The 27,942-nt window shown below is 41.1% G+C and overlaps 1 protein-coding gene and 1 long non-coding RNA gene across 2 annotated transcripts in view; one reads left to right on the top strand and one right to left on the bottom strand.

Moving 5' to 3' along the window:
* The first annotated feature begins 122 nt into the window (after positions 1 to 122).
* Positions 123 to 2,316, top strand: LOC128921612 (uncharacterized). The gene is made up of 2 exons (XR_008471044.1): positions 123 to 1,937; positions 2,124 to 2,316. It is a non-coding gene; the product is annotated as an uncharacterized LOC128921612 (long non-coding RNA).
* A 1,827-nt stretch (positions 2,317 to 4,143) lies between these two features.
* The window catches only part of LOC105212873 (beta-1-syntrophin), a 47,011-nt gene continuing 23,212 nt past the window's right edge, over positions 4,144 to 27,942 (bottom strand). The window contains exons 4-9 of the mRNA XM_011185250.3: positions 19,929 to 20,138; positions 14,773 to 15,086; positions 14,399 to 14,484; positions 7,390 to 7,498; positions 6,583 to 6,966; positions 4,144 to 5,111 (exon numbers count right to left, since the gene is read on the bottom strand). Of these exons, the coding sequence (XP_011183552.2) occupies positions 5,028 to 5,111; positions 6,583 to 6,966; positions 7,390 to 7,498; positions 14,399 to 14,484; positions 14,773 to 15,086; positions 19,929 to 20,138 (1,187 nt within the window). The 3' untranslated portion in view covers positions 4,144 to 5,027. The remainder of the gene's footprint in view (positions 5,112 to 6,582; positions 6,967 to 7,389; positions 7,499 to 14,398; positions 14,485 to 14,772; positions 15,087 to 19,928; positions 20,139 to 27,942) is intronic.

Genomic DNA, 27,942 nt, shown 5'->3' with positions numbered 1-27,942 from the left:
TTACTTTTCCAGACCGATTTCACTGTCATCATCACTTCATCGACATCACTTCAAAATATCCACTACCATTAGTCCCACAAGCCGCTGTCATACGTGTACTAAATTATCGATACCCCAGCTAGTCAGTCAGTCTGTTGGTTAATTAGTTAGTCAGTGCGGTTTGTCGTCGTCATCACTCTCACTTTTTTCCACAAGTTACTCTAAAACTGTTTTAAGTAGCAGGCGCGCAGCAAAGCCGAGTAGTGAGAGTGACTAAATGGAAAAGCAAAAACAACCCACGGCGATTGTCTCACCACAATCAACAACAAAACAAAATGTGTAAAAACTTCGAAGCTTTAACACAAACATACCCAAAGAAGCAACAACAGCAAACAGTATTGTCTACATGCTTGCATGACGTGACGGCCAGTTCCGTTTGTTGTTGTACAAAAAGTGTCGAAATCACACACGAAAACCTTATCAGCTCAGTCGTTGAAAGAGCGCATACGGAGAGGCAAAGCGACGGCAAAGAGCGATGAACAATGGAGGCCAACAAAAACAAGTGTTTGATACACTGCGATCAGTATACGAATAGAAAATTTGGAGGCTCATACTATATTCATAAATACACAGACGTACATATGGTTAAATAAATTTGGAAAAATGGAGCAGCCGAAAATGAGTGCAAACAAAAGAATAATCGACTCAATTTGAATGAATATTAGAGGAATTACGCTACATTATTCGATGAGTTGTCGCTTTGCTCCCCACCATTGTGCGATTGTGAGTGGAGTGACTCTCACACCTGCGCCGCATTTCTGTCGAAATTCCGTCTTCGATTTCCCTTGCTTATGCACTGCAGCGTCGCTCAAGTGACCAGCCGGCATTCGACCTTGTCGCTCGTTTGCATTTCACGCGCATATATACAGCTATTGCTTCGTTTTGTTGTCGCGCTGTCCGCACTCACTCACATAATTTCACTTGCGCTCTTCCAATTCGCTGCCTACCTATCTACCTACGTGTGCGTTTGTGTGTATGCATGCACATAGGCTTGTGACGCGTGCATTGTCTGACCAATGTAATACCAGCAATAACAACAACCACATACACACGAGTACAACAACAATTATTTCCATTATCGCTCATCTTGGCTTTTGAACCGCTACACCGCTGTCGTCTCGTTGACGTCGCGTCGCTGCTTTGAAAAGTTATTTGCAGTGTGCTTTTACTCGAGACTCGTCGGGCACAGCACACCGTATATTTTTCATTCGCAGTGCTCGCCGGCCGCTGGCAGTCATTTGCTGTTTGCCTGTTAAATAAAATTTATAATTTAATTTATTTAAAAAATTATTTCAAAAGTAAACATTCGACGATGAAGAAGACACCAGCAGCAAAGGCACAGACAGACAGGCATGTAGACAGTGCGCACTGTGGATGTTGTTGCTGCTGGCGTGTATGTGGTAGGAGGTGAGCTCTGACGCGACGCTCGCATTCCAAGTACTGCATTAATTTTAAAATTTTCCTGTCTGGCACTGTCAGCCATGTTTACACTCATTTGCAAGTCGCAGCCAAGGCAGAGCCGACGGAGTTAGAGTTCACACTGGCAGTATTTGCATTTTACTCTGTTGCTGTCTGTCTGAAAAGCCGAAAATTCGTCAAGTAAATTTGATGAAAAGCCAACACCAAGTGGAATAGTGGAATAGGCAAAGCGCGAGTGCCCAAGTTGTGTGTGCGTGTGAAGCAAATGTTATTTTAATTACAAAATGTTTCAAAGTTTCCAAGTAGAATTCGGTCTGACAGCCTTGGCATAGCATTATGCATAGTTATTGCAGCGCTTGTACGACTGAGCAACGAAAATTTAGATTTTTTGTTAATGCGAAGTCGCACCATGTGCCTTCTTGAAGCACTAAATTGGCGTCAAAATCTGCCAACACAAGCTGTAGTACTAATAACTGAAGGTATGGAAAAAATATGGAAGCTTTTCGTAGTACTCTGCGAAAACTCAAAAAAGTTTAGAGCAATAGAACTAGAATATTGCAAAAGTATGCTATATATGCTATATGTATATTAAATAAAATTCACTATTTTCTAGTTAATTCAACAACACTTGCATAAAATAATAGAATTTATATTTATTTTTTCAGAAAATCGAAAAAGCGTGCATCGATGATGAATAGTTTTTTCATACGGCACTGAGGTGAAGCAATCCTAGCTCATTATAAACATAGACATTCTTATGCTGCAACTACTTACTGTTTTGTTCTAATTCTAATAGAAACTAATATTTGCTGTGAAATCTTTATAAAAATAAAAATAAAATAATATAAAAAGTCTAAATTGTGGATTTTATTTATCAGCGCATAGTCGGTTTATAACATTTTCCATGAAATTTTAAACCATAAAAAAAAACTAAATTTTAGCCCAGTTGCATGTGCACAGTGCACTGTAACTGCTTAAAATGCAGTTAATTTGCAGTCTGCTAAATGTAGCATTAATGTTAAAATTAACATTAAAATTAGCCGTAATGTTAACAATAACATTAACATAACAATATTCTGTAATGTCAACATTAACATTAACATTTTCTGTAACATTAACATTAACATTTCCATCGAATGTTATCGGTAACATTAACATTAACATTAACATTTCCATTGAATGTTATCGGTAACATTAACATTAACATTTTCTGTAACATTAACATTTCCATGTAATGTTATTAACATAACATTTTGGATTAACAGCGTCAACCTACTGGCGCATGCTGGGCGCCTGGTGCATTTTCTCCAACCGAAATGTAATTTTTTCGCACAAAAGCCAGCGACTGCGCGCCAACAGCGGCACTGTTGTGTAAACAACATTTTAGGTTACAGCGCTGTTGTGTGCATGCTTAAATCAGCATAAAATGACCAAACCAAAAACATTGAAAAATCAACCCAAATTGAAATGAAACAACATCTTTTACAATTTCCAATTTGTTATCCGCATCATAATGGTTTATTGTGTATTATGATTCTATCATATTTCATAGGGAGAGTTATAATATTGCACAAAATGTCGCTTTTCTTTTCTCTAATTGCTGGCATAATACTAATTGTCCGCATTATTAAATAGTGTTTATTTAGTTTTCTTTCTTCTTCGATTAGTTGTTGTTACTGCAGTTTGCTGTTTTTGCTCATTAGACAATTGCTTGCGCACACGCGTTGTTTGCTGTTTAATTTTTGAATTTTTGAATTTTCAATAATTACCAACCAACTCTACTTGCATTACATTTCATTACTTTATACCTTTTCATGATTTTTTATGATTTTTTTTGCATCCCTTCTTGTTGCTATCTGCTTGCAATACAGCATAGCGCCACGCCTATTGCATTATTGTTGGTTTATTTGTTGTTTGTCTTTGTGGGCGTGGTGCTTACTTTTTAATATATTTTGTTGTTGTTGTTCTTGTAATGTAATTAGTTGGTATTTAAATGGCAAACGTTAGGGTTCATCTTCAACTTCAACTTTCATACAAATGCACATAAATACGAGTGAAGTGTGTATAGAGAAACTTACGTTTAGAGAAAAAGTGTGTACCAAATCTTCTGCTGTCCGTCCAGCCGTCCACTTCCGGTGCCGCTGCGCTATTTTCATTTGATTTTTGTGGTTAATTTTTTGTTTTAGCAAATTTTGTGTAGTCACACGCAGCGGACCGAGGAGATATGTTTACGTTTTTGTTATTTTTATTTATTTTATTTATTCTTTCTAACGGTAATTGTTGTTGCCTATAGTTTTCGTAAATTGTATGCAGTAGATTTAAATTTAAATTGTGATACGTTTTAATTATTTAATGATATAAATGTTAAATTTAATTATTATCCTCGGTTGTTTCTTTCGGCATTGTATTCCACAAGTACATATGTACAAACATACAAATATTAAATAAATAAATATTATTATTGCATTGTTAATTTGCATTTGCAAATGCGGCCTTACTTTATGTACTCTATATATATATATATATATATATATATATATATATATATATATATATGCCATATATCTGTATATGTATGTATGTGGGTATAACATGTGCTCTAGTATTTGTTGTTGTTGTTGTGTTAGCATTTGGCTTTGGCCTGTTTTGTATTTGTATTTGTTAATTAAATATTAGTCGAATGTGCAATTTAATTATGCAAATTTGAAAAAGGATTACTTTTTTACACATTCCATTTGTGGTTTTTGTTTTTTTTTCGTTTTTTTTTTCTTTACAAACATACATACATAGTTTTTTCGGCTTACATTTTATTGAATCTAAACTTTAAACACTTTCCCACGTTTTTTTTTTTTGTGCGTTTTAATTTCAAATTCCACAATTTCCGTTGACACCAAATTCATATTCTAAATTAATATGCAACCCTGTAGGCTGAGCAAGTGTGAATTGCAGCGCGGCAAGTGTGTGTTCTGAAAGTGCCGCTCCGAAACACCTTAAAGCTGGAAATCTGTGGCGTTGAGTGACTTAGTACATCTGTGTGTGTATATGAATACAATTGAATACGTTACATATATGTAAATATGTAAATATGCATGCATGAATGTACTTATTGATAATGATTTTTTACATTTTATAATGAGTATTCTGAAGAATTCTGAAGACTAGTTTTTTCCACCTTATACGCGTACGACATAAGGAAGCACACACGCTCTCAAAAGCTCAAAATCTGATCGCCATTCGACTTTTGCATCGCCATCATCAACGGTTTAACATATGCTATACAAATCTACTTATGCTTACCACAATTGTATTAAGTATAATTATATAATTACGTTATAATTAAGTGCTAAGTAAATTTGATATATTGCATTACCATACTCTGGCAATCGTCTTTTGCACAGAGCATAAACGTTCTCACTTCCTTTCCACTGCATTCACTCTTCGGTGTTTGGTATGAAATTACAAAAATTTTTACTACGTTTACTGCTGCTCACCGCCCTTAGTACTTTCGTAAGGTTATGTCGCTCTTTCAAAGTAGATTTTGCTTACGTCAGAGCTTGCGCTGACTGCTCTTAGGTGATCGAGTGCACCTTCGCCGAAAGGCAGTTGTGTACCACGAAGACCACCGGCTTGGGACAGCACTCCATATCGAGTTCCTGAAAGAAGTTGTTTCTCAAATGAGTTATGCAAAAAAGGTTTGTATGCGTCATATTTTTTTTATATAAAAAGTGTACACCGAAAACTTGTGGAGCATTGTATTATAATCCTACCAACCGCAAACTCTTAAATCTAAACTCTCTAGATACATAGTATTTCTAAAAGCAAACTGCGGAGGTTAACTATAGACATCGACTCCGACATCTAGGCGAGCTTCAGCAGCTTTTCATGTATTATTCCATAACGGAACAATATTTATTCCATCACAAAAATCCATATACGAACCCAAAAATATTTCAAAACTGGTCGTTCATAAAAGACCGCAAGGAAATGCACTAAGGAAATGACACTTTCAACAACAAGGTTGATTCAATTAAGCCAAAACCAAAAATTGAAATCGAAACAAGAATCACAAGCACACTTTTACTTCCAAGACATGAGTGTGCAGTGGCAGAGAAACATGCCGCACGTGGTAGCACAAGGCAAGCGCAGGTTAAGCAGTGTAAGGTGTTGGTGAAAAAATTAGTTTAATTACAGTTGACAACGTGCCACAAAGTGCGGTGGCAGCAACACTTGCCACGTCCTTCACTCATCGACTACCACTGACTGAAGAAGCAGCAGTGGCAGTAGTTTGAGCCGCTTGTGCGGTGGGCGCCACAACGGCCGTTGAGGTGAATGCCGAGACGAAACGACGTGAAGGCCGATTTAAAATTAATTGCAACGTTAGCAAAGGCGATCAAGTGAAGAGCCCTCTGGCTGCGAGGTTGCGAAGTGACTTAAGTGACGGAAGGCTGTCGTCTGCGTAGCGCTAACGGGGCGAAGGGGGACGCAGCGTTGAAGAAAAGAAGCCATTCATTGATTATGACATTGACGCGCACAAAGGTGGGCCTGGGTCGAACAGGCAGCAGTGGAGCACAGCGGGCACGCAGTCGGGTCAGCATGTCATACACGACGGCCAAACGTTGTGTAGGGCTGATGTGCGGCAACACCGACAACCGGCTGCGTGCTAGCGTCGTGGCTGAGGCTGCCGCCTGTGTTGTTGGCATTGACAGTTGACAGTCCTGCTTACGGTTGGTTGGCGTCTGGGACCGTTGGACGCGTCGTGTGAAATTTTAATTGAAAACTTAATGCGTTTCACTTTGTTGAGCAATAAAAGGCGGAAGGCGCGAAATGAAAAAAGGAAATATTATTGAGGTGAAGAGGCGAGAACGCGCCGCCATGGCTGATGGCGCAGAATGCGAAATTGAGTCGCAGGAAATCAGATATAAATGAAATGAAAGTTATTTAATTTAATTAACTTGAATTACCTGTCAGCAAGTGGCGGACGCTTTGAGGGAAAATAAAATGTAAACGCTAATTTCACTACCACTTCACATAATTGCTTAATTACACACTGGATCTCCAGCCAAGGTGACGACCCTGGTCGTTGGACTTATGAAATTTAAAAAGAGAAATCGGTGCAATACTCACAATTTCGCCATCATCGCCGAAATCCAAGAACAGCATGCGTATGCCGTCGTCCGCGGAGCCCTTCAATTTGTCGAACGGAAATTGCCACAGCTGCGTTTTGGTCTGATTGGGCGGCACGACAACACCCGCCGCCGCCGCCGCCGAGAAGCCGCTGCAGTCATAAAGGCAAAAGCCACGATTCAAATGCACAACCAATTGACACTGTCTGCCCTGGTAGAGGCAGCGGAACGAGAACTCACGCTGATAGTTGACGGCGTTGTGAGAGCCTTGCACCAGAGCGCGCGCCCACGCGGCCATGTCACGATGCGTCTCCGAGCGCAGCCAATAGACCAAAACGCCGCGGGTGGTGCCGCAGCGTACGCAAAACACCGTCGTCTGTTGACCCTGAAAAATAATTAAAAATCACTTAAAAAAGGTTTTGAGCTAAATCGGTGTAAAATCAATGAGCTCCTTGACATCGGAAATGTCCATTGGGGAACAAAATAAATATGTTTTTTGTGGATTTCCGTCATCCGACTACAGGGTGAGATTTCTTCAGTTACCAATAGTTATAACCGATTCACAGCGTTACGCCTTTAAATAAGAGAATAATTCTTTTCTGTTCTTCACTTCTCTTTTCATGGTCTCTCTTTAAGCGCTTAATACTTTGTTTGCTCACAGCATATGCTGTTTACCAGGATTTATCGCATTCGAAGGATCTATTTGCGCACTGACCACCACGCAACAAAACCAAAAAATCAAGAGCAAAAGCAACAGCAAACCGGGCAAAGCTCTCAACCAGTAAAGGACATAAATTGCAACACTTACGTTCAAAGATGAATTATTGCCAGCGCCAGCCAGTCTTGTCGTTGCCAATGCGAAACTCTCCAGCGGACGTCCCCATGCCTCCACTGACCACGGAGCGGACTCGTAAATTCTGCAAAAATAAACAAAAATCGAGGGAAGAAGAAGCAATTAAAACAATGAGCAAGACAAACTAATGTGAAATATAGACGCGATCGCAAGGGGTGCGGTAAATCGTCGGACCCACTACAGACAGCCGAAAAAAATCGGCGAAAGAATACGAGGAGGAAGAAGAAGAATGATTAAAACAAACAATGAAGCCGGAGGAGTTTGGCCAACGAGTGTGTGTGAATCTGGGAGAGTGATGGAACCAAGTGTGTATGAAGAAGGGAGGGAGTGGCGCGCGCTAATGGCTGCTAGTGTGGAAGTTTGGTAACAATTTCAAAAATCTGCGGAAAATTTGTACTAAAAATAGTTTTAATAGAAGATAAATGTGAAAGCCGGCACAAAGGATTGCCCGAAACACAAAAACCCATAAGACTTGCAAGGAAGTGCCAGACCGCAACGTGTTCCGGTACACACGAATGTACACAGGATGCACAAAGCCAAACAGTGAACAGCACAAGAACGCCCACATTGCTGTTGTTGTTGTTGTGTGTGTGTGTGTATGAGCGCGTTTCTTTTATTACCACTACATAACTGCGCTTGTAAAGCTGCTGCTAACAAACAAAGAATAAATAAAATAAATGCATTATTTTCCGCCGATTTTTGGTCTATTACAACAAGAACTCACATTGCCTCGCAAAAGCAAACTGAGGCATGAGACCGCGAGTGCAACCAACTCATTGCCTGTTGAACCGATTGCGCCGAGTGTGGAGCCCCATGACTAGTTTATGCCTTTCCATTTTCATTCTTTAAACCGTTTTGCGGTAGTACTAGTTGAGTATTTGTACCGCCCCTCACTAGTTTCGCTGTGGTTTGCCTGCCTATGCTGGTACTACGTATGTACTCTATTGGCGCACAAATTCAGCCGCCAACCAAAGGAAGGGCGCTCAAACTAAAGCTATGCATTGGAAAACAAATAAAATGCCACAACGACAACAACAACAACTAAACACACAAAATATTGTTGAGCTGCAATGCAAAAAGTACACACACACACACGCAAAAAGGGAGGGAAAAAACTAATTGAAGCATATTTTTTGCATGCCGCGGGTGGACGGTGCCGAGTTTCGGCCAATGTGTGAATTATTGCTCGGGCGTAAAGAGCGAGTGTCGATATTTCAACTTTGTTTGCTGCAAAATATTCGAAATTACCAGCAGTGCAGGCGGAAGTGCAGCAATTAGGAGGCTGCAAGCGGCTCAGGTCGTCAAACCAGCATTCAAGGCATTTGAAAACAAAAATGATAATTTGGAAAAAACATGAAAAAAATTTGTAATAAAATTTTTGAAGTTTTGAAACAGATTTAGTTAGAAAATACCAACAAAGACTTTTAAAAACATTTGTCTCCAGTTTTTGGAAGTTAAAAATATGTGTTGCACACTTTTAGGCGCGCCGCCACTGTCTATTCGCCTCTTTGTTTTTTTTTTTTTTTGACAGTTTGTTTCTATGCCATTTTTGGGCTTTTGCCGTTCATTTGAAAATTCTGTGGCTTTTCGCTATTCGCTTTATTTGTTTATTTATTTATTTGCAACTTTGTTGTTTGTTTGTTTTCTTTTTAATTCGATTTTTGTTTAGTTTGTTTTTCACTCTGATTTATTTATGTAATTGTATTGCGAATTTGTTCCAATCAGTATTTATTTGCTTATTTTTTTGCACAGCGCGCAGCGACGGCTTTGTTAGCGAATATTCGCGCCCACTCCCACACGTGTATATGTATGTACTTGAAATGTCTGAGTGAGTTTTTCGCTATTTTTAGTGGAAATAAACGAAGAAAAAACTTAAATTGGAATATTCATTTCATAGGTGAAAGCAATTTGAGTATTTTACAATGTAGATTAGCGGATCATTTCAATGAAATTATAAAATGGCAAATTGGATATAAAATATATAGTTCGATTTCCACAATTTTGTTAAGCTGGAACCGCAGTAAAAGCACAATGAACCAAAAATTGCAAAAATCTACAATATTTTTTTCTATCTAGTGATCTTTAAAGGAAAAATGTCAGATAAAATGGGGTCTAAAATAGAAGAAGAAGTAGAAGAAATTATTCCAAAAAAAAAAAAAAAATTTAAATACCTCTCCACTATGTGCCTGCGCTCAACACTGTGAACATTTTAATTTACACGTCGAATTCTCATTTCATACCCTTCAAAAAATGTATTCACACAGCTACGAGAAATCATCGAATCGTACACATACACAGACAAAGTTTAAATTCAGAGGCAAAAAAAAACTCGCACTGGAAAATAGCAACCGACAATTTCCGTTTGCAATTTTGCAATTTGCCAAATATTCTAAATTTCCGTAAGATAAATACACCGAAATACAGGTATGCAAATGAGCATCTAACTGTGTCTTCCCTCTCCCTCACACTCTCTCTCACTTTCTCGGCGAACTCATTTCATTTTGGTTTACTAATTTCCTGCAAATGCCAAATGCCCGACTCGAGATCGAACATCCTCTGGCGGCTGACAAGCAACAGCTTGCCGACACGGACGCCAAGCAGCATCCAATCCACACACACACACACACTCACGAACGCATGTGTATGTGTGAGACTACAGTGCAACAGCTCAAGCAAATACACGCCGAGCTAGTAGCTGGCTTTCTTTGCTGGCTTTGTGTGTTGGCCAAGTGACAGCTTGCTCATAGCCGAATTTGATATGCTTCTTTCTGCTGCAAGTGTGTGTGTGTGTGTGCGCGTATTGCTCTTTAGCTGCAACATCAAGTGCATACGTGTTCGTACAAAGAAACTCTCATTTGTATAACATTTGGCATGCGAGTGTGTATGCAAATAAATTGAAGAATGCTCTTTGGTGTCAACTATGTTGACAGTTCGGAAGAATTCCAATATTTTTATGCACTATGTCATTCAATATTAGTTCACAGTTCATTCGCATTTTTTTGCCTTAAATTTTCTTCTTTCAACGAGCTCATATATGCAACTACTTGATTTTCGAATCTTTTTTTGGCTCTCACCCTCAAAATAAATAAAATGTTTGTGGAAAAAGTTGACTGTAAGGAGAGGAGACAAAGTTATTAACATAAGTCATTTTATCTTAAAGCTTTTAAATGGCATTTTAGATAAATATTTAAAATTGTTTGTTTTTCTTGTTCAGTGCTAAATATGGCTATCCCGAAATATATAGTATATACCTATATTTACCGTGTTAGTTTTAGCCCCTCAGCGAAAGAGTCATCTGGTGTTTATAAAATATACACCACTTCATATCTACATAAATATATAACTGTACGTGAGTTGTTTCTATGTGTGTGTGACATGTCCATATTGCTGTCAAAATGTGCAGCAGCAGGCGAGCGCTTTGTATGTATGTAGGTGACCACAGTTTTGAACAATTTCGGATATAATTTGCGGAAATTGCGTTGCGTGGCACTTGACTTTTGCTCCGTCATCCAGCACTCCCTCCAGCCCTCCAACACGGTGTATATTTTCTATTTCCTACTCCTTCGCCTTCTCCAACTGCTTCAGCTCAGTGCCGCAGTGCCAGCCAGCAGACACTACTTCCGTTGCATTGTGCAGCTGCTACTTCGTTGTCATGATTGTTGTTATTATTTTTATATCCTTTGCCAGCAATGTTGCTGTATTGCAATAATTGCGCCCGAGACAAGCCAACAAACGAACGAGCGTACAACGAAGGGCGTGGAAGAAACAATGGAAATATTTGCAGCAGAGACGCAGAAAACACACAAAGCAAAATGCGCAGGAAATTGCAATCGTCGCAAAGGTGGACGGGAAATGGGAGGCAAGTGAGCACAACACACACACTCCCACTGCCATCCACCTGCTTCACGCCGTTTGGAGAACCGCCCACACGCTTTAAATGCAAACACTAGAAAACTACAACATCCTGTCCGGCGCCGGAAGAGCATCCCCACTTAGACGTCGAGGGCTAAGGAGCTCCATGCATTCCTTTAAAACAACTCGTACAACTTTAAGACATTTTTTAGTGAATTCTAAGATTTCAAAGCTTTTAATATTTCAAGCTTTAATGCGCCGATTTCGAGTGTTTTGCGCCACCTTCTGTCCATTTAACGGTAAAGCTGTGTAAAAAAGTGTAAGCTCATTGCCATTTTAATCAAAATGTCCCCTCCACCTTATCACGCCCGGTTATAGCTCAAACCAATTAAAATACATTGTACCACACAAATCCCATCAGTAATGTTTTGCTGAGTAACCCCACTTATAATTTATATATCTGCTCCGCTTCTCGCTTTCTTGCGCCCTATTCGCATCCACTCCGCTTTCATAACGAGTTGACCGTTCGCTGTGCCCAGCACTGTATGAATCGTTTCACAGCCAGCTGCCCGCGCGGTCAGCGCAGTTAAGTCAAAAACTTGTAAGGAACAAAAGCAGCAACAAAAAAGGGTTACGAAGTCGTTTGTCATTGATTGATGATGTAATATTGCGCAATGTTGCCACAATGTAAAAAATGAGCAAATAAAACACGAAAAAATAATACAATAAAGAGAATGAAACAAATTCAAACAATAATAAATGAGCCCCATGAAAGGAGTGACGTGTGTTCGACGCGGGTTTTCGGTGCGAACAGCAAAAAAGCGAAGAATCCCTACACGATAGCAACAATGGACATGAGTGTCCGGCAAATCGTTTGTGATTAACTGTGTACATAACTGTGCGCAACTGTGATGCGGTGATGCGGTCAGGGGAGAAAGAAGGAATTTGAACGGATTTCCATATTTCGAATAACAAATTGCGAAAAGCGGTGGGAGAGTTATGAGCTTTTTACATAAACGGAATTCATTTTGTGCCATTTTAGAGGAAAAATTTAAACAATAATAATAATTGTTGAGTAACAATGCGGATAAGAAATGAAAACCACGTTCCACCGTCTATAGAAAGAATTGACGTAGGTCTTCCAACACCTTATGTGGAGAAGTAAGAATGGTGTTCTTCCTTTTGGACAGTCTCTAATGACATCATGGGCTTTCATGATCAGAAATAAATGTAAAGAAACGATCATCTGCCATACGAAAGTCAATGTTGGAAAAGCAAACTTGTTTTCTAGGTATTCGCCATATTATTTCATAATGTAGACACCGTTGGTCCAACGGAGCTACCACAAAACTGTTGATTAAGCAATAAAAACAAGCTCCATTCGCGCAAACCGAACTAATATAGTTTAGGCTAGGTTACTCTGGTAGGCTAAAAAGCCACACATAGACCAGTTTTGGTCCTTTGCGATACCAGATGGAGTGCCGTCACGTAGTTAATGAGGAGTAATCATCGTTTAGGATGCCTGCGCTTGTTGCGAATTTCAAAAGGCTTTGTGGCTTCACCAACGAAATCTCTTCCAGATTAATGTAATGCTGAAGCCGTTGTCTTGATAATGCAGGACATTCACATAAGAGGTGCTATATTGTTTCTAATATAGATGGGCGGCATTTTTTCTCGCATGATATAAAAACCGGACGCTGATGTATTCCGTTTGCTCCTTCCATTACAATATTTTCTATGCATGTGTATTAAGTCAGCTCACAAAGAAATTGCTTGGCACACCGTCTAAAGTTTTCTACGCAAAGCAATCTTATAAGATAATAGATTATCTTGGCTCATATGTATTTTTACAGCGAAATGCATTTCGAGCAAATGCGTTACGCAGTCTAATGGTGAGCCGCATAAATGCAGTCACGTGGGCTCATCTGCAGCATGAAGCTTAACTATAACCCAGTTAGTGTGTGTGCTGTGCGGCTTTAAGGGGGATAGAGTGAAATCGCAAGAGTATGCAACCAACAGCAAAGTACAAAATATAAAAAAAAACTTCGTAAAATAGTAAATATATGCCGTGATTACACCAATCCATCAACCAATGTGGCACTCAACGCGCACTACCCACAATACGCAATCACTTTAGCACACTTCTATATATACATACATATAGCTACTGATAGCGGCATAACTACGTGGAAGAAATGTACGAAAATTTCCACTCCAGATTTTAAAAATATTTTTGAGTGAACTCGAAACGCGTTTAAGTGAACACCTGTGAAGACGGCAAGAGACACACAGACACAAGCATCGCTTGAGAAATCGCTGTGTGAGTGTGTGTGATTTCTTTGGAAATTCCACTGAAAAATGTTGCTGTAATCCATAATGCGAATCTCTTTTGCTTTATGAGATTTTGTGCCTCCTTCGGCAAACAGCGCAGCGGAGCGTATTATTAACTTCCATTTGCAAATACGGATTGCATATGTTGGCCCACATCTGCATATTTACATATATATACCACATTAGGTTAAGTATAATGGTAGACAATATTTACATGTCTCTTAGATTCTTTATGGTATGCCCTCATACTTCCACTCGTTATAAGTAACCACGCTCTCAAGTAGCGCACACTCGAAAGCAATCTCCCGGATTACTTGAGGTACAGTTGAGTACACACGTAATGCACACACACACACGAACATGCAACGATTAAAACCAAATAATAAATATATATATGTATGTATGTATAGCACTTTCTTTTTGCCCTTTACCACATTAGGTTAAGTATAATGGTAGACAATATTTACATGTCTCTTAGATTCTTTATGGTATGCCCTCATACTTCCACTCGTTATAAGTAACCACGCTCTCAAGTAGCGCACACTCGAAAGCAATCTCCCGGATTACTTGAGGTACAGTTGAGTACACACGTAATGCACACACACACACGAACATGCAACGATTAAAACCAAATAATAAATATATATATGTATGTATGTATAGCACTTTCTTTTTGCCCTTTCAACAGCGAAGAGTGGATATTGCCAAATATGCCAATAATCCAGATAAAGTGTGTTATCTACAAGTATATGTATGTAGCACCACTTGGGCAATCACTTACCTGAATTCGCGCTCGGTGACTGCGACAAAGATGGGTTGCCATTTGTCGTTTTCATCGGAACTCTCCGAGCTGGAACGTCCGCTTGGCTGTGACACCACAATACACACGGTCATCATTGCATGATGCACATTCGCAAGGTCACCACACGGACGAATACAATGGCGCGACAGCGAAAGCAGCAACCGGAAAAGGATTGTAAATAAAGTGATTTCATTAAAATTCGATGTGATGCGCTGAGAATGAATGGTTGGGGAAAAACAGAAAAACAAGCAAGGCAGAACTAAAGAGAAGGCATCGCAATGGCAGAGAAAGAAAATCAATCGTTTAAATCTACTTGTGGCGCTGAGTCCGCCAACCTTTTGTTGGCCACTTACCAAATCGCCTGCGCCGCCACCAATAGCGCTGGCACTGCTGCCGCCACCACCGCCCCCGCTGCCAGAGCTTCCGCCGCCGCCGACGCCTCCGCTGGTGCTGCCGCCACTCAAACGCCTGCTCAGCCAGCCGATGTGCTTCAGCTCCCCGATGACGTTCATCAGCGCACGATTGGCGTCGGTGAGGGCGCGCTGTGTGCTGCCGCACATCGCCGAGTGCAGCGCATTGAACCAGATCAGCGCCTCGGCTGAGTCGGTGGCGCGCAGGATGCACGAGTGCACACCGTCCGGCGAATGCAATTCGATGCAACGGTTCTCTGCAAATAAGCCAACAAAAAACAAATAACAACAACAAATAAGCAATAATACTTAAGCATCGCATAAGCGAGGACAACAGTAATGGAAAGCCGTAATCAATGCACGCCAGTAATCGGTGGCTCAGTAAATATTTTCACGCACTTCATGTGCGGACTGTTGATTTCACGAGCATATCTACCATATAATTGGCATAATTTCGACTATAGCGGTAATTACGGAAAATTGATATTTTTTCCATTTCAGTTAAAGCCAATGACCAAATGATTTTAAAGTTTCAAATATTTTCCATTTTCACTACGTGTTGGAAGATAATCTGAAAAGTGAGGAACTCTGTCTAAGAGAAATATATATTGAAATTCCCATTATTTGTGCAGCAAGAAGTCCTTTCGAAAGTCTTCCAGGAAGTTATTTTCTTCTAGTGCATATTCCTTGACAATTCAGTACATTTTTTACCTCGATTAAAAATTAGTTACCGCTATGTGAGTTCCATCACTATCTTTTCGTCGAATATTAAATAAAAAGGGGCGTCGCCATGAGATAAATTAATTTCCCTCGTCCCTTGGTATTGTCGAAACTCTTAGTCTCTACTACGCTGAATTAAGTGAGTAAGTAATAACGACCATGAAGTTCCTCGAAATAATGTATGCAAGAGAGTCCATTTCTATGGTTATTTACTAGTTTACGCCACACTTCCTCATTTACTGGCATAGACAAAACCGTGTATTTTCCACGTTCTTTCTTTTCGTATTACGGTCAGTCGCTGGTTGCTGGTGTTGTTGCCGCAACGGTGCATTGTTTATTCATTCAGAGAAGCATACATTTTTAATAAAGTAATATTAAGCGAAAAAGTGCCAGAATATTTTAATTTACGAAGCACAGCAGCGACTCGCGCACCCACTCGCATACTCCGTGGAGCACCTACCGCAGCAGCGCAGCCAACATTGAATACAGTGTGTACACTGGCGCGAAGAAGGAAAAAAGGTTCGGTACAACAGCAAAGTCTTGATTAAATTCCGCTGCTGAATAGAACGGTTGTCGGCGTCAACGGAAATAGATGAAACGCGTTGACAGAGGGTGGAAGTTTCGCTTCCTTTTTTGTCGCCGTCAGCATTTATCACAAATGCAAATTTTTACGTTTTTTATTTATCATTATTTCTGATGAGGCGGTGACTAACAACAAATTTCAGCGCAGGGAAATCAGTAAAGCGTATATTTCGCTTTTTTTTTCGCACCCGATCTATCTATCTGTCTTCGCAACACCTTCCGACAAAATATGGCAACGTTGGCGGTGAACGGGAGCGGTAATGAAGAGCATAATGAAGTAGCAAGTAGCGACTTTGCGGTGATTTCTGTTTTTTTCTCTCTCTCTCTCTCTCTAAATTTGTGTGAAAATGAGTGAAAGGCGGGCGCCGCACACACACACACTCTTCGAAAGCACGGCTGGATTAAGTAGGCGTTGAAGTTGCCACATCCACAATTTCAGCAACATTTTCGCGCGCTTGTGGTTATTTTCGATAGTCACTTCCCTGCCCTTCTTGCCCCCACACACAGCGCCAAAGGCGCTTCCGCCGCCGCCGCCGGTTAAAGATTTCTGAGTTTTTGAGTTTGTTTTTGTTATCGCATTGCACACTGCCAAAGTCGAGTTTCGGGCGTGTAGTAAATTACAAACTTTCCGTACTTGATATTCACTATCTGCGCTGCTTGTGCGCACACACTCTACTCCGTTGATGCCCTTACTTATAGTTTACATAGGTGCAAGTAAATATCAGGCAAAGTTTAGTTTTCATTTCTTTGTTGTTGTTGTTGTTGTTTGTGTTTTTATGTTGCTCTGCTCTGCTCATTACTTCGCACGTTGCACACCGTTCACCATTTATTTCTAATTAAGCAGTTTTTTGTTGCCGCAACTTTGTTGCATAATTTCGCCACTCGGTGCCCGTCAACTATTTGGGCAAGTGTGCTTCGTACATAAATATTTTCAATTATAATTTATTTTTGTTGTTGGCAATTACGGCAATCGTCTTTTTTAACACCTTCGCTGCGAGTTACCGCTACTTTTCGACGCAATTAAAAATTGTGGTTCAAATTTGCCTGCAGGCGGTGATATCAGATACCTTCTGTTGTTGTTGTTGTTGTGGTTGTGGTTGTTATAGTGGCATAAAACATTCGCCAAATAATTTTAAGGATTGCTACCGATTTGACAGTGCTTGGACAGTTAAAAATCCGTGTCCGTTCTGGTTACGTAGAACCGAGTGACATGAGATGGTGTGCTAAACACGCCGCCTCTGGAAAAGTAAAAACTACACTGGTGTGCAGAAAAATAAGAAGCTAAGCAACAATCGCTGGTTAGAGTAGGTTTCTCAAGCGCCAGGACAGTAAGTCATTCTATTACATTGAAGAGATATGAGACGAGAGTCAATCGTAAATTGAGTTTGAATTGAGAAAGTTAAACGAACAACTCTCTCGAAATCCGTTACATTTAAGTTATTAAGAAAAAATGTTTATTCTATAGCTACTCACTTGTGTTGACAACGTTTATTTTATTCGAAACTGAGAATAAAAGCGAAAACACATTTGAACTTTGAACTATTGTCTGCCACATATCTGTGTGTGAATATGTATGTGAGCGCTTGCACAAATGCATTTGCCGCAATAAACAATAAATCACTGCACATTTGTTTGCGCCGTTAGTTGGTTGAGCGCTTGGGAGGGTTGGCGGTTTGCGCCGCCAAATGCCGACACCTGATATGACACAATTTCGACAAATACGCGGATTTCCATGTGGCAGCGCAGCAAACAAAGATAAATAAAAACGCACTTGCAGCGAGCAAATCGCAAACAATGGGAGCCGGGGCATTTGGCGCGATTTGACGTATTGACTTTGCAAATTCCGCTGCTGCTGAGCTCCGCTCGGAGATAAGAATTGCATTCAACAAAAATATTGTTTATATATTTCTATTGATCATATTGTTTGCAGTGAGTGCCATAAACCAGCGCGCGCTGCGCTGCGAAAATCTGTTTTAATCCAAATATTTCAGTTTTTATCCACACAATAAAATTAAACATCGATTGTTGTTGTGTTGACAGAGATTTGATAAGGCTCAGCACCGTACAACAAAACAAAAATAAAACTTTTTCAGTATTGAAAGCATTTTTCCGTGCATTTTAAATGCGAATATTAAGTGTAATGAATATTAAGCGCTCGAAGTGTGGTGAAGTGAAGTGTGTGTCAGAAAAATCTCCATCCTTTCAACTATCAGCAGTGAAGCTGTGCGAGGGCAACGCTTTGTTGTTATATATATACAATAACGTTGGATTAAAGAATGGCAAACAGCAACAAATAAGACATAACATTTACTACAACACTCACAGCACTCATTTGCCACTTGCCGCTATCTGCCAACCGCGCTCTGCCCCGCGCTCTCTTCTCCTCTCGCCGGCGTCGGATTTGCGGCTATGAGAGCAGTTCGCACAACAAGTATATGACAATAACAATGACGCCGTTAGTACTTTTCCTAGTGATTAAACAATGGTATTGACAACAAATACAACAACAATAACAGCAACGTCATCAACAACATCAGCTTAAACAATTGCAACGAAGGCGTTTGCTGCTGCCGCGCGACGCGTCGACGTTGCATTAAATCAACGTGGCGGAAAGATTAACCACAAAAACCCTGAACTCAATGCAACCCAGAAAAAAAGAAGAACGAGAACGTTGCACTGTAGGTGGGCGGAGGGTTGTTAAATTCCGTCAAGTCGTGTTGAGGCGCAAAGACGTTGCAAGCGCCCGGTGGTGTGGTGTGCGTGCGGATGTGCGCTGGCATTGTGAGGAGAAACAAAAGTCGCCGGCATGAAAGCGAATACACAAACAAAGTACAACAACAGCATCGAGGGAGACAAGTAGGACGCAAGTGATTAAAAGTACGCCAGCGTGTGTATGTGCAGTGGCAACAATAACTATTGCCACAAATGGTGGCAGCAACAGCCATCTCCTCCAGTGGCAGTGCTGCACACTCTGCGCCAGCCAGCGCCGGGTAATGAGACAATGCCGCAAGCTGGCGGCAAGGGCTTGGCTTGGCTGCTTATTGTCAGCAGATCACTGTCTTTGAGTGTGCCGCACTCGTATTTTGCGCCGGCAGTTTCAGTTTGCAGCAATTCATCGCATTTGCTGATGTTGCCATTATCGTTGCGAGCGACTACGGCGGCTGGCTGCTACATGCAAATGACAAGCTGCCCTCACTTGCAACAATCACTATTGTCTTTGTTGTTGTTGTTGGCGTTGAGGGCATTGCGGGCTTCACGGCTGATCGCTGTACGTATGTGTGTGTGGGGTACTTGTGAATAAACGCCAAGCGTGCCACATGGCGGTGGCACTCAGTTTGAGCCGTTTAATCAGTGTGCAGTTGAATTTTAGAGATTTTAGGTCGACTTTGCGCGCTGGTTGTGTTGTTGCCAGCTGAGTGCACAGCAAAATGATTTATGCAAGTATTTATTTGCATATCCTCCACAGTTTCTGGGAAAAATCCGTTGCAATTGTTTGGCCTTCGCTAATACTTAGCGCAGCCTTGCAGAAGGAAACCTAAAACATATCAGTTGTTGTTGTTGTTGTTGTAGCGGCATAAAACATTCCCCAAATAATTTTGAGGAATGCTGCCGATTTGACCGGATAAAAATCCGGGTGCGTTCCTGTTACGCAGCACCGACTGTCTTGGGAGTAGTCAGTCAAAACATGTCAGTCATGGCAAGTAGCATACTTTTAGGCGTATAACAAAAAATTTGTATATATTACATGTATCGTACGTATTAAGTTTAGTAGTTATTGTTATTGGCACTGCACTCACCGGGATCGATGTATTTCAGATTGCGCGCCAAGTGCGTCAACTGCAACGGTATGTAACGCGTATCGGCGCGCGGTGTAATCTTCGGCGCTGGCGGCGATGTAGGCGCTCCTGGACCCAAAGGACACAGAAAGGCGCGCTGCAATTCCCAACCCACTTCGGAGATAATACTGGCTTTTCGGAAGTACGGTGTCACTTCGCGCAGGAATTTCACTGCAAAAAAAAGTAGGAAAAAAAAAATAATTTTTTGTAGATGAATTTATTTTGTTTTAAAAATTATTAAAAGATATACATATAATTTAAATTCACCAGATTAGTAAGTAAGTAATTTGTGCACTGATACTTTGTATTAATAAAGTGGAAGTTATGACCTTCTAAATATTTTCCTGTCATTATTTTCGTCTTATAAGAAGTTAGAACGCTTTTATGTTAATTTGAAGCATTTAATTGCCGACTCCATCTGAGTTTTCGATTTATGTTTATCCTTAATGAACGGAGTATTTCAAATTATCTCTTTTTATATGGAAACCGTTTATTATACTGAGTTGGTATTGGTAAATGCGTCCGTTTGTGTAAATGTAAAATATGAAAAAATGAATGCAAATGTAAGAGCTTACATACACACTCACATATGATAAATAAATGCATATCAATTTGTGTAAATTCCGCGTTGGCTGTCAATCGATCAATGCCTACATACTATACAGATATAGTCTACAATGTGAGTACTGAAATGCTTGCCGGCAGCGAGCTATAAATAGAATGATATAACAGAGTGGCATCTTTATCTGCCAATTTCGCCATAAAATACATGCACACATACACACACATATGCACTTCGGTATATATGCATATTTATGGCACTTGCCTGTATGATTATTCCATTATTCCTTTTTATCAGCAATATACATATGCATCCTTGATGTCTACGCCGGCATTTACATGGCGGGCGTCGCGTTGCGATGCAAATTTATTCCCGACGGCGGCGACTGATCTGCATAAAATTTGCAAAAAAAGAGAAAAGTACAAACGCGTATAAAGCCAGAGGTTAAACGCGGAAGGCGGAGTGGAAAAAGAGCGAACTGCGCCGCTTGGATCGATTGCCATCGGCCAAAACGGCCGCAACAATGCATTAAAGGCGTCAACCGGCGTCGATGTGTTTAAAAATGTAAATTCAATTTGAGCAACGCAACACGCGGTAGCGACACGACAACGCGAGCGCTGATGGTAGAGGACGAGGGCGCTGAAGAGGCGAGTAAATAAATTCGTTGAAAGTAGAAGCCTCCTTGTAAAATACTGCATTATTGAAAAAGTTGTCTTTTTATGGATATCATCACTGCATAACAGCATTGCCTGGCAGCCTTGAAAGCTACTGAGCGCCCACGGGTTTAATAACAGGAAGCAGCCAAAGTGATGCGGAACTATGCCTAAGATATCGCCCAAAATCGCTCCTAGCCAAGGAATAATATTTAGCAACCGTTGATTTAGTATTTATTCTTTGATTATATTCAACATAACTTAATAAACAAATACCGTTAAAGACACTATGTGTAAGTATTTTCCAATCACTAGTCTCTTAGTACTTCAATCATCGCATTTATTCTACCTTTTCAGCTATGTGGCTCAATTATTATGAGGTGCTTGTGCCAACAACGCGAAAGCGATGGCATCAACGAGGAAGCAAGCTCCGTAACGAGCTCGTCTTCAACGCCATTCGCATCATGCTTGTCACTCCATTGACATTGTCTCAGTAAACAAATTCTGCCACATCAGCGCTCCGCAGTAACTACTTAAATGTAATAACTTGCAACCTGTGCGCCCACACACACGCACACACACATATATTCATGCGGCAAGTGACATTTGGCATCTTCATGCCGTTAGCTCATTGCCAGTGTGTAAAACTTGGTTGCATCCGCTAACTTTCACTTTGCAATCGACTTGCACTGCATTCCTGTGCTCGCTTCGCAATTGTTGTCAGTGTCAGTGCCATTGCCGACGTGCAACTGCCGTTACTACCGCCGCCGCTGCCAACAGGTAAACTCGAGTGTTGCTAACACAATTTACATTTCCCGCAACAAGCGTGCACCTTCGTGGCAATAGCAAATACACACGCACGCGCATCATCATCAACGAAATGGCAAATGCCAGTAAGCGTATGAAAGCAACAACAACAACAGCAACAACTTCAGCTGCAGGCGGCATCGCTCTTCACCGTTTTGGCACTGACACATCGATTGGCGGGTTGGTTGGCGGGCGGGGGACGCTGCCGCTGGGTGTCAAGTGTTGCAAATCGATACTCTCCGTTAGAATGTTGCCTCACTTGGGCACACTGGCAGACGCAGACGCCAACATGCAACAAGGATGTAAGTTTGCCAAATTAGTTGGTAACATCCTTGCAACGTTTGCCGTAAAATGACACTGCCAGCGCCGCACTCGCTCCGTTATGTCAGCACGCGCGCTTCGCATTACCGCCGGCACCGTTACACCCGCAATTTGGCAACGGCAAACAGTTGAAGGTGTCCGGGAAGCCGGGAAGCTCGGTGTAGCGACGGAAGCGGACGCTCATTTTCCCACACCAAACTCACAGCCCACACCAGGAGTTAAGTAATTGCAGTTATGTTGCATGCTCGATTGCGTTGTGAATTAATTTCAGTTGTTGTTGGTGCAGCATGGCAATCGGCTCAGCTCATCATGTGCCACATTAGCAGGGTTTGGGCGGAATAGTCGTCACGCAGTCAAATTACTCGAGACTGGTGAGCCAGCAGAGGAAGCGCGCGTGTTGCCGGTAAATAGTTGTGCAATCAGCTTAACGCTTAGTGTTTGCACACCTGCCGCAAATACCGCTCATCGGCGCCCATGCCACCATGCCACCGGCGACGCTTGTTGGCATTGCGGCCGGGTGCAGCAGTTTTGACGCGCCATTGCACGTTTCAATTGCTTTTGGTTTTGCTGTGCGCACTTAAGCGATTTGCGGCTTATTAGCACCGCTTCGATTACTTGCCACATTTTTAATGCCTCATTACGACAGCTGTGCGCGCTCACTCTCTCAGCTCACTGGCTCAGCGGCAACCAATGCGGAAACTGGCTATGCTTTGCGTTGTATGCAAATGTTATCGAATTGCAAATTATCGTGATTGTTGTTGTTCGACGAGCGGTTTTTATAATTTAACTTGTTTGCTGCGATCTGATAGGTGTCGTCAAAGCGCCATATTAAGCGGTTTAATCGTGTTGCACAATCTCTTGTTGGCTCTTGGAAATCAACAACACACGCATACATCTATAAACATACACATACATAGAAATACATATCTATAGTAGAGTATGTATATATGCAAGTAGATGAGTTTGTGGAGAGTGGGAGAAACTATTGAATTTAAGGGATATGCTTATGAGTTTTGCTTAAGTCCACCGAAATTAGTTGTTAAGTATAGGAATGGATAGAACTTCTGGAGCTCAAGAAATTAGTAAAGTTTCGCTGATACCCATAGACCCTCAGCTCTAGTGAAGCTTGAAATTTCGGGACCTGAAAAATTCAAATTCTATAATTTTCCCGGAAGATGCGACATACTTTCAAAATAAATTGAGCAACGCTACTAACGCTTTATCTGTCACAGCTGTTGTTGCAACTTCCAGTAGAACGAAAATGAACAGTTTCAAATGACAGCACAAAGCACTTGCAGGTGTAGTATTGAAATGAAACGTTGGACTGCGCTTGCGAATACCGAATATCAGTTGGTTTACTAAGCCTGCCATAAAATGTTGTACGATAGCCATTGTTTCGCTTTCACACTTTAATTTTTCATATTTGTTTGCTGTTGTTGCCATTGCTGTGGCATTCAACTATAGAGCTGCCACAGGCTGCTTTAGACTTTAATAGCCACTGTACATACAAACACAATGCATTCATATACATGAGTGTTGCATGCACATGTGCACATTGAAGCATTTACCGTTTTGTCGCTTTTTAAAAACTGAAAGCCACTGTGAAGAATTCCACTCGACACCGCTCTTAAATTGCTGTTGCACATATGCACTTGTAACGCGCACAGTATCCTATACATATGCACTCACTTATAAACGCTGGCATTGCACACATCGTAAGCTCGCCTGAGTCTGTCTGTTGGGCGGCGTTGCATGCAACATACGGTCGGCTAACAATGACTTCATCAAGCTCGTAGCTTCAGTGTGTTGCACTATCATCGCCACAGCATCACAGCAACAGCAGTTGTTATCAAAAGCATCAACACAACAATAAAAACAACAACACAGCATCAATGTCTTTTCGTTTTAAGTCATCAGCATTTGAAGCCATCGGCGTTTGTCAACCATCTTTATGGTGCTTCCTTCATACAGTCGCTGTGTGGCAGAGTGGCTGTGAAATACAAGTTGCCACAAGTTGCATTTCGCCTTTCTTAGTGTAAAATCTTCCTTTACTCGCAACTTCTTGTTTAAATTCACTTTTAAAGATGCTTAAATTCATCGATTGGCATTTTTCACCACCCGCACTACTTCAACGCAGACACTTAACTTCCATTTGAGATTTTTCTTCGATTTTTTTCTCAGCGTATTCCCACAGCAAATTAATGCGCCAAAAGCCACTTCGACACTCTCAACTCAACTTGGCTCAAATAGTTGTATGTACATTTGTCAAGTCACTAGCTGTGTCCTCCCACTAGAGCGCGGCGGGTGCGAGGGTGGTATTCACCAAAGTGCAATGATTACAAAGTGTGTCAAAATAAACACTTTAAAGTCCATTCGCCAAAGTAACCACATCAAATTTGAATAAAAATAAAATTTGCATTGCAATTTCATCCCCTCATTTCCCCTCCCCTTACACATAAATTGTGTGAAGCGTTGATGTCAAAAGGGTTGCCGGTGAATTGGTGGCGATGGCGTTGAAGGTGGATGTAGTTGTGCCGGCAGTAAACTTTTATAAGCAATTTTTGTGAGCAACTTGAGTTTTGGCAGTAAACAAGTACAACAACAAAATGTAATGGTAATGCTATTAAACTCGCATTTACAACCACCCACCGATTTGGGTGTGTATGTGTGCGTGTTTATATTTGTGGTTAATAAGAATTTATTTTACGCATCCAAATATATTATTTCGTATATAGTCCTTTATATATGTATATCTATATATATAGAATACATTTGTAAGAAAAGGTGGAGCTGTGGTTTTCACGCATTGCTGCTGCTGTGTCGAAAGTGTCCACCAAGTGGCCGTAAGAAGTTGTAGCCCGTTTTTAAAGCCCTGCCCCTGACGCTAGACTTCATTCCGCGGCGCCACAAGAAAAGTTGGCAAGAAGCAACAATAACAACAACGAGAAAAACACAACACAGCCTAACCAAAAGCGACAAAATTTATTTTTCCAAGTGTTCCACCGCCTGTCACCGCGCCTCACGCCTCGCCCACAACCAACTCAACCAACATTTCGCTCGAATTTATGATGTAGTTTGCGCTGTTATCGCTTCGCCTAAGCACCGTTACTATGTATTACAAGTGTGCGCGTTTTGTTGTCGTTGTTATATTTTGTGTCGAGTTTGTTTATTATTGGAAGAGTTGTGCCGCAACCACTCTGGCGGAAGGCACAAGAATTGCAGTTGCATATTAATAACCGCTCCGAGTATTTCTCGTTGTTGCACTTTCAACTTTGCCGCCGCTTCAGGCGGGCTGCGGCGAGCGGCGGCGGCGGCGGCCGGGTGCACAGGTCGTGCCGAAGTACTCGTGCTAATGGAATTGCGGGAGTGGCCGGCGGGTGGTCAGGTGCTCGGTCGGAGTTTGAAACTTTTCAGTTTATCTTTCAGCAGTGGCCTAAAAGAACAGCCGTAAGCTGCAAAATAGTTGCAGATTTGTGAATGTTTGCAATGCAATTTACAATTCAATGTGCTCACCGAGTAAGAGATAAGATAAGAATCATATAAAGTTGAAATGCTCTCCAACAAACATATATTTGTTTTTATTTAAAGTTTCGCTTGCAAGTTTGCCAACTCTCCAGGGGCATTTCAGACGACGAAGGCGGCTCTCAAGTTTTGATGTTTTGAGTAGAATTGCTTGTATTTGCGACAGGCAAGGGAATTGCTTGCTCTGCGGAGGTAAAAAATGTGGTATGAAGCGATAAATGAAGTGTGGATGACAAGGTTGGGCATTTCAAAGAAGCATTAAGCTAAGTTAATTAAAAGCTCATAAAATCTGGAATAATATAGACTTTTTAGCTAAAGCTCAGGTACTGCTAAAACTAGCAAATAAATGAATTTTGTTTAATAATTTCAATTGAATCAAGTTAATAACGGGATTTACAACGAAAAGCTTTCCCTGAAAAGCCTTTGCTATGAAAGATGAACTTTTGCGCTGTTGAAATAATAATGTTTCAATGAAACTTTTATAAATGAAAATATTGCGCATTCAAACTTATGAGGAACAAAGCCGGATCCACTCTCTTGCAAACCTTATTAGAATGCAGAAAAGGTTATTATTTAATCTTAATATAATTATTCAATACAAATACCCCGTTTCGAAAAGGAATCCAGTGATAAAGAGCCGTGCTTTTTAAATATCCCTTACAGCAGATCTGAATTTAATTAACCAATTCTCTACAATCACTTATCTTCATTATAAATTTCATGCATATTTTAAGCGAACACCGCCTCCCCCGCAGTACAAATAATTGGGAACGCCCATGTATTAGTTATCAGTGCACGCCCAAAAGTATGCAATAATTAATAGCCGCACATAATGTACGCCATAAATCTCTGTCGTATTATTTTAGGCGCATGAACAACTATTCTAAATGCAGCAACAACACTACAGACACACACACACGCACTCACACTCGTATATTCGCCAGCGTTCGACTAGTTTAAGCTACATATTATTGTCCATATAGATTTTTCTGCCGCTGCTCGACAATCTATGAATAAATTTCAACTATGCGTAGGCGTGGCAAGCGTTTAGAATAGCTAAGCATGCAATTAGCCAACCATAGCATTACAGAGCGTTCAGCGGCCGCATTAAAGCGCTGCGTGGCTCACTGCCGGCATAATGTGCCTTAATTATGCGTTAACTGCTGCGGAAATTTCCGCGCACGTTCAGGCACGCATTCGAAACGTGAGATTACGGATATATACAAACGTGTGGACTTTATGCTAGTGTGCGTAAGAAAACAGATACCGCCTGTGTTGCATATCAATCAAAATGATCCCAACTTTCTTGCATAACCGGCACGAAACTGCGAGCAGCACTACAAAGACGCGACTTGCCAGTGAGAGAGCGCGCAGCAACTACACAGTTTTTATTCTACGCTTTAGTGTAAAATTCCTTCGAACCAAAAGCAAAGGACTAAGCCTGATTGTTAAGCCAAGCTAAATTTGTTTTGTTTTTGAATGAAACTATGATGATTGGCATCAACAATCCATTAGTTCGGACGGACGGCCTGTAGATGGTGAACGAACTCAATCGAGGAGCTACGCCATCGCATGGTAGACTATCCGACCAAGAAAACACAAAGCAGCCACACAAGCCAACCACTCCCCGGTCACGGCTAGTCTGCCTAGTAAGTTCATGGCCCTAAGACACTGAGATGTGTGTTCGGCACAAGCATATAGGTGTATCTCACCAACAGCCATGCGGTTAGACGGGTGGCTGCTGTGGTTAAGCTTCCTTGCGCGTGCCTTTCAATGCCACAGCGACGTTATGTCTATCTGTGTAAGTGTGTGTGTGTGCATGCCTGTGTAGAGTAAATATGCACATATAAATTGAGTTTATCGCATTAAATGCCGCTACTAACTCATTATAATAAATGTTAGTATATTATGTGGCTTAGCAAAAATGTCTACATACATATCAGTATGCTTGTATGTGGGTGTGGGCTTAGTCTATGGATGTTATTGGTTTTTGGCAATACATCTGTCTATTATTGGCTAAGGTTTCAGACAATGTTTCTTTGTAAATTGATTGCGGCTATTAAAAGCATCCACACACACACACACATACACATGCCTACGCACAACGCAT

The sequence above is a fragment of the Zeugodacus cucurbitae genome, chromosome 4, assembly GCF_028554725.1.
Source record: "Zeugodacus cucurbitae isolate PBARC_wt_2022May chromosome 4, idZeuCucr1.2, whole genome shotgun sequence".
NCBI classification, from domain to species: Eukaryota; Metazoa; Arthropoda; class Insecta; order Diptera; family Tephritidae; genus Zeugodacus; species Zeugodacus cucurbitae.
Note: the sequence above shows the minus strand (reverse complement) of the source record. Positions and strands in the feature narration are given on the sequence as shown.